The sequence below is a fragment of the Magallana gigas genome, chromosome 6 (assembly GCF_963853765.1).
Source record: "Magallana gigas chromosome 6, xbMagGiga1.1, whole genome shotgun sequence".
NCBI lineage: Eukaryota > Metazoa > Mollusca > Bivalvia > Ostreida > Ostreidae > Magallana > Magallana gigas.
This window is the reverse complement of record NC_088858.1, coordinates 31,471,507-31,484,437: the sequence shown is the minus strand read 5'-3', so window position 1 is coordinate 31,484,437 and position 12,931 is coordinate 31,471,507. Positions and strand designations below refer to the sequence as shown.

Here is a 12,931-nt window from a genome sequence, read left to right as displayed (position 1 = left end):
CAAATATGTTCTCCATTTTCGATTAACTGTCACCGTGTGAAAATACTCAAAATGTATATTTTAAAAAAGCAAAGTATACCAGAATATATCCATTACATCTTAGCTAAACGATAATGTGTATAGCACCGCTGAAATACACTCGAGATGATTAACTTGTTATCTGAACATTGCAAAACATAAAGCATGAGGGTAGCGACTCTTTTGCTTGTTTTGACGGTGTGCAAACTGAGTCAAAGAGTAAATACCTTTTTGGCCAAATATTAAATTTGCTGGTTTGAAATTAGCGAATTGGCAAATCTGATACAGATTTGAACTACACAATCAATATATCCTTCATTTCAGTAGTGTTGACATCTCAACATTTTATAAAGTACATAAAACAAGACAAGCAGTCTTTTCTTGGACAGAAATTCAGAAGACTGGGATATAACATGAATAACTCCTACATATACGTGTACTACTTATATTTCATATCTATCTACATTGTACATGTATACACTAGGTTTTTCTTTACCATTTTACTGATTTTCAAATAAGAGTTATCTCAAAATTCAAATTATATTATATTTCTTTTTTGGGAAATCTAATATTTAAAATAAATTTCGATGAAAATAGAGCGGATGGTCGTTCACAATTTTTTGTTAATTTCCTCTGAATTTTTATTACGCTTTTACCACTTTAAATGCGTTAATTTCCCTGTGTGGATTTTTATAGTGATTTTCCGTGATTACCATAGGGAAATAATATCGAAGATCATTAGAATTAAATGCAGGCGGGGCAAGTTTATTCTTGTTAAAATGGTGGTGTTTTTCTCAATGGAGTCTGGCTTCCTGTTTAATCTGAACAAACTTAAAGCAAAATGAGCTGCAATTTTCATGTTGAAATTTTTTTTTACTAAAATGTTATTTTCTAGTTAAAAGACAAACATATCATGGCTTTTAAATTTCTGTTATCCATATTTTTGTGGGAAAAGGCGTTAAAAAACCTTAATTGGAACAAAATTGAATTACTGTCGACCAGTACAAAAATTGATTTGCTATATATTCCTTAGAAGAGATATATTTCTTTTTACAAAAATTAATAATTTGTTCTAATCTTATAAATTTATCATAAAAGTTTAAGTTACATGCAGACTTATTATACTAGCAGGTTTCTGCACTAAAATAAAACTATAAAAAATACAGCTCATATTGCTTTAAGCTTTTATTAATTCGACAATCACCGATGACTTGCAAATCATAACAAACATTACTAAAATCTACAACCGTTTATTAGTTTATTACTGACAAATTAAAGGTGTACGTGTATGTGCTAACATTTCCCAGGCTCTAAGCGAACCTCATCAATGTAGAACGCTGTGTTCTTCTTCTTGATGTAGTTCGTGTCATGCGATGGTACAATATTGCACGTATAGACATTCATGCATGAAAACTGTATTATGATCTGCAAGAATGATATCATGATTAAAAGCTTTATGTTAGAGAAGAATATCGTCATTAAGTAACATATGACTTGGGCTCGTTCAAAATATTAATTGAAAAACAAATAAGGTGTGGGAGGCGCTTTTTTGAAACGTGCCTGCTTACGATGCATCGTGTATATGTTGATTTTGATAATATAAGTGATATGTCCAGAATATATTCTCACATTTACATCAATAAATGGCGTTTTTCACAACAATGTGAATGTAATTATCTATACTCACCAAAAAAAGCACAATGCCCCTTTTTAATTTTTGTTTTTTTAATTTCTAACATGCATTCAGTTGTATGTTAATATAACAACTGGATGTGACTGCAACACAATACTTACTTCGCCTATTCCTAGAGGAATATTGACACATTTTGATTCGTTGATGCCTTCCCGTTGACCGACGTTCACTGTGAGCAGCGTTTTGGATTTCTTATATTCAGGCGTCCAAAGAACAATTAGTTCATTATTCATTTTATGGCGGTGGTATTGATGGCGAGCTTTCTGCGTGTAGGCAATGGTCAGTTTGTATGGATGCCCTATCGATGTATAGGTTATGCAGAAATTTATATTTATCATGTAGTGATGTATGTATCACAGTGCAAAATTCGCTGTTTTAAAATCATTTTACTTCAAAAGTGGACCTTGAAATATGTGTTCACTATTCAAATTTGTTCTTTCAGTATTTAGTGATTGACGCTTTTCGAGCTCGAACGTTTATTCTTTAAGAAATGATCATAAAAATCAAGGAGTTTTCTTAAACAGTCAGGTTTTTATTATCAACAATCGAAACATATCTCTGTCTAGCTTTGAACATGTATGTCAGTTTAACAAGTAGCCGACAACTGACTTACATACTAACCAAAGTTCAAAAGGGCATTCATTTTTATTTCAACAAATTTCAATTAAAAAACAGTTTGAGAACGATTTTTGGGAGTTCTCCTATGCAGTTACTCAGACAAACCGAAAGTAAAACAGTGTTTGGACATCAGCACAAATCATTGCTGCTGATAAGACTTAATTCTTGAAAATAATTGATAAATTCGATGTAATGTTTGCTAAAGCATTGTTTTTCAAGGAAACTTATTTATAAATACCTTGAAAATAGTCAGATTTTAAATAGTACGAACAATTTAAATATTTTTTGTAGTCGTATGTATTCCTACGCCAGAGTTCAATATAGTCTCGTTCAACTCGACGCTCGGCTGTCTCCGTAAATCCTTGTCGAAGATTTACGGTGTCAGCCGAGCGTTTGGTTGAACGAGACTAGAGTTCAATATTGCTTGGATCCATACAATTTTCGAGAAATATTTCTACTACTGATACATAGTTTGATTGAATTAATTTTATCTTTAAATATTATTTAATATGATTCATATGGGGGTTTCTCGACATTCTTGTCGAAAGGTCCAAAATTCATATTATAAAAATGTGCGTAATTCAAATTAGAAATTAGTAATACATGTTTTTACATGTACTTGTCATGCAAAAGAACATACCATTGGTTTTGAAATAAATAAACATCGACAAAATCAACTCCCGTCAGTTCTTCAGTACTTTGATTTAATATAATATTGCAAATAAAATAAGATAATGTCTATTGGTCATATCGAAAAATGCAATTTTTTATATAATTTTGTACATTTGGATGTATTTGTTTATAATTTAATTTACGGCGAGATGTTGAGAGGCCTTTTAGTTTACTATAAAAGTTAGACGAATGCTTATTGATGAAGAGCGTCTTAGAAGGGGGGGGGGGCTGTAAGGGTCACCTTTGTAAATCATATTGATGCTCAGTATTATACTTTCAAATGTATGAATTTATACAGTTCCTTTTCATACTAACCAATATAAAGCTCCTCGCTTGTTACATTACATATGCCACAGTATCTTGCTCTTGCAGCAAGGAAGTGGTGTTGCTAAAAAGAAAAAAAACGCATTAATGACCTTTAAAGTCTATTTTGTTAAGTTTGTGAATTCGTGATATTATTTATCAAATCCACTTTCAAATTTAAGCAGTTCAACATATTAAGTAAATGCTTACAAAGTTCACGGCCCAATAGCCTGCTTTTAAATCGACGTGTGTTTCTTTTAGGAAACAATCTCTGTAGTCGGATTTTTTGCATCTGTCCCCTAAAGAACAAAACATTTATTTAGTACAAGACATGTCAGTGGAGAGAGAGAGAGAGAGAGAGAGAGAGAGAGAGAGAGAGAGAGAAAGATGTACCTCTAAACTGGCAGTTGAATCCTACATAAGGACTGGGACACGAACAGACACACTGACCAGCCTCGATCTTTAAGGTGCCGCCATTCTCACAAACGAAGCCTTTGCACTCTTTAAAAATGTACGTTTGATAAATTTATTTGTTTTTTTTTGGTAGTTTACAGGGAGGAAATAATCTCTTTTATATATTGGTGTACATTATCCTTTAAAATGCTTTAGTTACTTCTTTGCCTTTGCTGTTGATCATCATCCTCTTTACCCTTTCCGTCGGGACTGTTGTGGGATACGTCGGTCAAGGAGTGAATTTCATGATATTCGTGTACGTCCACCCCTTGATAATACGGTATATGCTGGTTAAAAGAAAAGAGCTCAAAAAGTGATAAAAAAAAAACTTTAGGTTATTTCCCTTTGAGCGCGAAAATTTGAATGAATACTACATGTAGTATATAATATTTTTACCTGTCTATTATTCCTAGCCGCGTGGTAAATAGCATAGTTCAGTCGCTGTATGTTCTGGTCAACCTGTGGTCGTAGAGCATCTCTCAGTTGCTTATTGATGTAGGAAGCATTTGTAGTCGATAATACAATTAATAAAATGGCCATAAAAGCCACAATATCCTTTTGAGCCATTACCTGTGAAACACATCGTTGTATTTTAAAATATACGTATCTACAGGAGATGAAATTTGTCGTTTGAAAAAAAATCCAAAAAACTATTCTATTATGTGTAGCGAAGGAAACATTCATTTTGTATAAATTTTTCTCTTTTTAAATCAAGATTGACAGATCGATAACAGTTGTTCCAACAATGTTTATTTTATCATACTGTATACACGTACATTGTTAATTCAAGGAAACGAACAGAAGAGTACATGTATCTTTTAGGTCTTTAAGTTCATAAGTCTGAGCTGGTTTTATAATCAGAAGACTACACATAACAGATAATATCTAATTAATATTATATTTTATTCAGTTGTCATTAGCTTGGTAATAGTGCCTTAAAACACTAGAACGTTAATTTACCCTCTTCATGAATCTTCATCACAACCTGGAAACTTTAATGTCTTGTTTCATCAATATTTCTTAATGGTATAATCATTACATGTACATGTAATGAAATCTAGTGTGCTTACATGTATATGTACATTAACAAAACTAACTTTTTCTGATTTTAGCAAAAGAAGATATATAAATTCTATCTGTGGTTATGGTTAAAAAAGAATCTGCTTTTTTTTTTAAATGAACAGTTTGAATTCTATCACGTCTGATATTAAGTTACTCACCAAAGCTCACACGGTAGCCAAACCCTGAATGTTTGAAAATGATCGCCTATTCAGTACCTCATAGACATATGATGGTAATATGGATTTGGATCATTCAGTCAATTAACTATACAAGCAGATTTCACGCATCGGAATCAGAAAACACAAACTTCTTTTAAGCCTGGACAAGGCTTTGAAACTTTCATCTTCTGTTTAGCGTTCGCTCACCGAATACGTGTACCTGTCATTACAAAACTCTTTGTCCCTCCTTTTTCTTGTAATGGTACGTGTAAAAATATTTAAATATATGTAAGGGCCTAAAAGTAAGGCTCGGTACAAAGACCATAAAAAGCAACAAAAGACTTGCGTCAATTTTTCATATAAGTATGATTTGATTGTAATTTGAAAATTGATAAAATAATTTCTAATTGAAATAATTTTTTCATCGTTTTGTATATATTTATTATACAAGCTTATTAGTTATATATAATTTTCCGTCATGTTAGTTAAAAATAAATCAAGATATTCAAAATCTATTTGTCTGTTCTCAGTGTATGGTCTTTAACCTATGAGATAATTGTGCAAATAAATGTATATGGTGTTTTTTTTAAATATCTAAAAAAAATTAATAGTCAATGCAAGGCAAATTTAATGATGAGCATTCTGTAACCACTTAAGACTTCCAAATCTAAGATAATTATATAATTCTACAAAATCTTTAATTCTTTTAAAAAATGAATGACTCTTCAGACTGATGAGTTCATCACCCACACCCCGTTAGCCAATTAATGATTCGCCTAACTTGTGTTGCCTTGTTAATACGAAACTGGCTAAAATCTGTCTTGTTCTTACGAAAACATAATATTATGAATTCATAGCTCTGTAGAAACTTAAAAAACTGAAATATACACGCCCCGGTTATCGATTGCTGGAAACATACAGCGAGTGAAACTAATAGGACTGAAATCTACACGCCCCATTTAGCGATTATTCGAAACTTACAGCGACCTTGGAAAAATCACGGACTGGTGAATAATAAAGATGATGTCGGACTCAAATTCCCGTAGGAGACGATTTAGCTAACGTGATAATGTACATTACAGTAATTTGATAAATTTAACTTACTTGTTATTTATTGATATGTTACATGTAACAGAAAGATACCGATGTAAATATAAACAATATTTTTTTAATGATTCATGCAGGTATTGAAGGTTACAAGTAACGACAATTGCAGAATTTTTTTTTACATAACCCGTTAACGCGGGTTATGTTTTTTTTTCTGCAATGTCTCCACCTTCATTTTCCTAATGAATCGCCAACAATATGATTTTATTGTTTAAATATATTTTTTCTGGCTTTATTTACATTGCACGTCCTTTAAGGTACCTCACTACACCTAGACTACACCTAGATTTATACTTTTAAAGACACTGCGTCACATGATGGCGATTTAAACGTTTTGTCAAAGTTTATGTCGTTCGATTGGATTGTATAACGTCGTTAGGTAGCTTAATGGTTAAAGTATTGGGCTTCTGAACCGCAGATCATGAGTTCGAATCCGCCTGGAGCTTTTACTCACGTTTACTGAATTAAATTTTCTAATATCTAATTTTTCATCCAAAATTGCACCTTTTTTTGCCTATTGGACTGAAATACCTCTTATCCATTATGATATCTACATGTATCTTTAACAAGTGATTTTCTGCTGATTTGAGAAAATGTTTCAAGGTGTAGTGAGGCACCTTACAAATTCTGTAATATCTTATAAGTACTCTACTTTATACACGATCCCTTTTGAAAGGAAATGCTCTTGATTGATCTCGCCAATGCTGCATTAAATACTGCCATATAAAAAAGCATTGATTGCCGTTATTAAGATGTATAAATCGAATTGGTCTTCCCTGAAATAATAAAAGTGTGAAAAAAAAAATCTAAAGGCCTTATTGGTGGAAAAAGAGATAGGTGTTCTATTGCAATTTTTTCTACGGTTTTGCCAGCTTAGGGGCAAGTCTTAAAATTCACAGTACAGTTTGAAGGAGTATATTCTTTTAAGTGGTTGTTAGATTATATCCGGGTTTTTTTGGTACATTTGATTTTTTTTCAGTGTTTGCAAAAAACTTGTAAAGCTGTATCCAACAATATGGTGGTATGTTCAACAGACTATCAAACAAACACTAAGCTGGCCAGTTTGGATGAATTATTTTTGTTCGTTAACAAAGTGGCCTATGAAGCTCTTAATAGATCTTTAATAAAAAATTATATTAGAAATTTCCAAAAAAGTATCATATGAATTTTTTTTAATTTTATGGAATGTTGAGTATAAAATAAATTAGGATTGTTATATTTTTAAAAAAATATTTTCTCGTGGCTAGACTCCATTTTTGTTTATGTCGTTTCTGCGCATGCGTACAATTGTAGAAGGTGGAGCGAACAATATTTACGTGTTGGGCCAACGAGTAGTTATATTTTTATCCGTAACATCCGCGAGGCCGAAGAATTGTCCTGGAGCCAAAGTCTTAACAATTATGAAGAATCATCTGGCCGATTAGTTTCTGAGAAGAAGATTTTTAAAGATTTACTCTATATATTCCTATGTAAAACTTTAACACCCCCCCCCCAATGTGGCCCCACCCTACCCCCAGGGATCATGATTTTCACAACTTTGAATCTACACTACCTGAGGATGCTTCCACAGAAGTTTCAGCTTTCCTGGCTGATTAGTTTCTGAGAAGAAGATTTTTAAAGATTTACTCTATATATTCCTTTGTAAAACTTTGACCCCCCATTGTGGGCCCACCTTACCCCCAGGGGTCATGATTTTCACAACTTTGAATCTACACTACCCGAGGATGCTTCCACACAAGTTTCAGCTTTCCTGGCTAATTAGTTTCTGAGAAGATTTTAAAAGATTAACTATATATTCCTTTGTAAAACTTTGACCCCCATTGTGGCCCCACCCTACCCCCAGGGGTAATGATTTTCACAAATTTGAATCTTCTGTACCTGAGGATGCTTCCACACAGGTTTCAGCTTTCCTGACTTATTAGTTTCTGAGAAGAAGATTTTTAAAGATTTACTCTATATATTCCTTTACATGTAAAACTTCGACCCCCATTGTGGCCTCACCCTACCCCTAGGGCTCATGATTTTCACAACTTTGAATCTACACTCCTGAGGATGCTTCCACACAAGTTTCAGCTTTACTGGCTAATTAGTTTCTGGGAAGAATTTTTTTAAAGATTTACTCTGTATATTCCTATGTAAAACTTTGACATCCATTGTGGCCCCACCCTACCCCCAGGGGTCATGATTTTCACAACTTTGAATCTACACTACCTGAGGATGCTTCCACACAAGTTTCAGCTTTCTTGGCTGATTAGTTTCTGGGAAGAAAATTTTTAAAGATTTACTCTATATATTCCTATGTAAAACTTTGACACCCATTGTGGCCCCACCCTACCCCCAGGGGTCATGATTTTCACAAATTTGAATCTTCAGTACCTGAGGATGTTTCCATAAAAGCTTCAGCTTTCCTGGCTGATTAGTTTCTGAGAAGAAGATTTTTAAAGATTTACTCTATATATTCCTATGTAAAACTTCGACCCCCCATTGTGCCCCCACCCTACCGCTAGGGCTCATGATTTTCACAACTTTGAATCTACACTACCTGATAATGCTTCCACACAAGTTTCAGCTTTCCTGGCTGATTAGTTTCTGAGAAGAAGATTTATAAAGATTTACTCTATATATTCCTATGTAAAACTTCCACCCCAATTATCGCCCCACCCTACCCCCGGGGGTAATGATTTTCACAACTTGCAATCTACATTACCTGTGGATGCTTCCACACAAGTTTCAGCTTTCCTGGCTGATAAGTTTTTGAGAAGAAGATTTTTAAAGGTTTACTCCGTATATTCCTATGTAAAACTTCGACCCCCCCCCCATTGTGGCCCCACCCTACCCCTGGGGGTCATGAATTTCACAACTTTGAATCTACACTACCTGAGGATGCTTCCACACAAGTTTCAGCTTTCCTGGCTTTATGGTTCTTGAGAAGAAGATTTTTGAAAATTACTCGAAATTTTTCATTAATTTCTAATTATCTCCCCTTGAAAACGGGTGTGACCCTTAATTTTCACAACTTTGAATCCCCTTTGCCTAGGGATGATTTGTGCCAAGTTTGGTTGAAATTGGCCCAGTAGTTCTTGAGAAGATGGTGAAATTGTGAAAAGTTTACGGACAGACGGACTGACAGACAAAATGTGATCAGAATAGCTCACTTGAGCTTTTAGCTCATGTGAGCTTAAAAGCCTTCAACAGAGCCAAAGAATAAAAAAAATCCCAAAGACTGGGAACACTACAAAGCCTTGAAATCAAAGTGTCAATCTGAATGCAGGAAAGCTCACAACAACTACATTGGAAACATGCTAAATGATGACATCAACAAAAATCCCAAACGCTTTTGGTCTTTTATTAAGAGCAAACGTTGCGATGCTTCGGGGGTTGCTCCACTAACCAAGGACGGAACCACCCACAGTGACAGTTTGAAGAAAGCGAACATCCTCAACGATCAATTTACCTCTGTATTTACATCAGAGGATACAACTTGTGTACTTGAATTGGACACAACCACCCATCCAAAGGTACCGGACTTCTCCATCAACCAAAAGGGAGTACTTAAACTGTTATCTGGCTTAAATCCACACAAAGCCACAGGACCGGACGGCATCTCTGGACAGTTTCTAAAAGTGCTAGCCAATGAAATTACACCACCATTGACCCTAATTTATGAAGCTTCCATCACACAGGGCAAAATACCATCTGACTGGAAAAATGCCTATGTCACACCTCCATTTAAGAAGGGCGATCGCAGTAAACCATCAAATTATCGGCCAGTATCATTAACAACCATTTGCTGCACGATACTGGAGCATATTATATTCAGCGTCGTCATGAAACATCTAGAGACCAACAACATTCTTACTGAGTCACAGCATGGATTTAGGAAATCACATTCATGTGAATCACAGCTCCTTCTAACAGTGGAAGATCTAGCATCCAGCCTCAACAAGAACCAACAAGTTGACGCAATACTGTTAGATTTTAGTAAAGCCTTTGATGAGGTTCCTAACCAGAGACTCTTAGCGAAAATCAAATATTACGGCATTAGAGATAACCTTAATAACTGGATCAGCGACTTTCTGGGAGAACGAAAACAAGAAGTAGTCTTAGAAGGAAAGCATTCAACATCATCGACCGTAACATCAGGCGTCCCTCAAGGAACTGTACTGGGACCGCTACTATTTCTTCTGTTCATAAACGACATGCCAGAGAACATATCATCAACAACCAGACTATTTGCTGACGATTGTCTCTTATACCGAACAATCAACAGTAAAGAGGATGCTAAAGGACTCCAAAAAGACCTGGACACTCTTCAAAGATGGGAACAAACCTGGCTTATGGAATTCAACCCAGACAAGTGTGAGGAGATCAACATAACCAACAAGAGATCACATGTGTACCATGACTATAACATCCATGGAAAGATATTAGCTCATGTAACCCATGCTAAATACCTGGGCCTAACCTTCAGCACCAACATGACATGGAACAAACATATCGACATCATAACCAAGAAGGCAAACTCCACCTGTGCCTTCCTGCGACGCAACATCAGCAGCTGTAGCAAGAAAGTAAAAGCCCAGTGTTATACTACCCTTGTCAGACCTAACGTCGAATATGCTGCCACAATATGGGACCCATATACCAAACAAAACATTGACAAATTGGAACAGGTCCAACGCAGAGCGGCAAGTTTTGTCAATGGTGACTACTCAACATACAGCAGCGTATCAAAGATGATAAAAGACCTAAATTGGCCGTTACTGCATCAACTACGCCAAAACATGAAATTGATCATGATGTACAGGATAGTATACAACCTGATTGCAATTCCATCTCAAGTCTACCTGACCCCAGTTATTACCACCACAACCAGAGGACATTCCATGAGATTCATCGTGCCACACTCCCGGATCAAGACTCACCAGTATTCCTTCTTCCCCTCAGCCATCCGCCTATAGAATACCTTGCCAGACACACTAGTGGTCTTACCAACGCTGGAGGCGTTTAAGGCAGGGATCCAGTTGGCGGAATAAGTCGAACACCGTTTTTAACCCTGTTTTAACCTGTAAAAAGAACTCTTTTAAGTGTACAGTCCTTCGCCGCTGCGCGCATGTACAGAGTTCGACAATACTCGGCCAACCGAGTGATGAACTGTATTGGAAGAAGAAGAACAATTGAATTTTTACTTTATAAAACCTGTTATTTTCTTAAACCTTATACATGTATATTTTCAAGACCTGAACAAAACCAGCAAGATTAGAACTAATCACTAAATTATTGTAAAAGTCATTATTGAACATTTATTTTTTTAAACCGATTGAAAGGAGGAATTTTTCTCAGCTAGTTTCAGTGGTGTTATGGTTTTAATTAACTGTAATTACTTGTTAATACTGGTAAAATCTGCACTGCTAGCTTGGGAACTGCCCTATTTAAAATCACAAGTTGCTGTCCTTTAAAAAAGGACTGCAATACGTGGACCATTTGCATGTGTTTCCATCGAAAACATGAAAGCCTTAAAATTCAATAGTTAAATTTTAATCTCAGAATTTAAAGGGTTCATACTTCTAAAATAATTATGATCTATATTAATATAGATTGCATGTATAGTATCAGGCATTCGGCGAATTCTACTATTTGCGCACACATTACGCTTTGCACTACTTTGTTAACTAAGCAGTGACAGCTTTGTGTAAATCTTTTTCATATTTTGATGCATTTTTCTTGAGATTTAAACTTTTATACAGTGACATAATTATTCAATCATGTATTATATACAGTCACATAATTATTCAATCATACTTAAATGCTTAAATAATTTTAATCGGGAAGTACTCTAGCCTCGCCATCTATAAAAGTAAAGTTCAGCTACATGTGTACTCGGAAAACAACAAAACATTGCAAATTAAGCTATTTGATGCATGTTGTAGTTTCGGCATGATATTACCTTATTTCATAATACTGACAGTGTATATCACATGCCGATCATTCCTTTAAAAGGAATACTTTGTTTCTGTAATGCTTACCGAAAACTTTACAATTACAGCGCCTTTAAACTTACATGTGCATATGGCATGGAATCCCGATCCCGATTTAAATAAACCTGTGCTAGCCTGGTTCCCTGAGCTACCCATTAAGCACAGGAACCAGGCTAGCTCATGCGCAGACTGAATTTTCCCCATAGCATCCGGTTTAACCTCGCTTATATATTTTCTGCGTGGACCTCAGGGTCCACGCAATAATGCACCTATTAGTATGATGATATCACAATTGCTGGCTTGCTACACGAGTATTAAATATATGTTTCAATTAGTTTAATTATAGGAATTTGTGCTCATCATTCAGCTTCTATTAAGATGAAAGTGAATTCATTTGCAAAATTATTATAATTGGCTGAGCTTATTTTACAGGTCTTCTATATATATAGTGCCTAATACTACAGATGCCTCACTTTAGTACCCGATCGTGTGATGTGCACACGTTGGCTATCTTAAGATTCTCACGAATCGCATTTAGTAAGGTTCTATATAAAAAGTAAATTATTATAAATAAATTGTATAGATGTATTAATGTTTAAAGAAAACGGCATATTAATTTGATCAGGTATAGTATAACATGTACGGATACCTAACGGTGACAACCAAGTATTTTCCACACCACACGTCTCCTTTCAAATCTGTGTCTGGGTTCCTTCGGGGGCTTCTGGGAGGAGATAATGCTGGACGTCGGGGAAAACTGCAATATAACTGTATATGTTATATGAAGTCTTCACCCATTGCACGTCCTAACTCTCAGCCGGATAGTACAAAGAAAGGAGACTAACTTTATGAATTATAGAAAAGATGTT

The 12,931-nt window shown here is 35.0% G+C and overlaps 1 protein-coding gene across 1 annotated transcript; it reads right to left on the bottom strand.

The window, feature by feature from the left end:
* Nucleotides 1–1,252: 1,252 nt before the first annotated feature.
* LOC105341484 (uncharacterized) lies at nt 1,253–5,102 on the bottom strand. Its single transcript, XM_034467782.2, has 8 exons — nt 4,978–5,102; nt 4,154–4,327; nt 3,918–4,044; nt 3,698–3,805; nt 3,515–3,603; nt 3,317–3,389; nt 1,813–2,009; nt 1,253–1,443 (listed from the first exon to the last, which is right to left on the bottom strand). Exons 2-8 carry the CDS (start codon nt 4,322–4,324, stop codon nt 1,312–1,314), a joined length of 897 nt encoding a protein of 298 aa, XP_034323673.2. The 5' UTR covers nt 4,325–4,327; nt 4,978–5,102; the 3' UTR covers nt 1,253–1,311.
* Nucleotides 5,103–12,931: the final 7,829 nt, after the last annotated feature.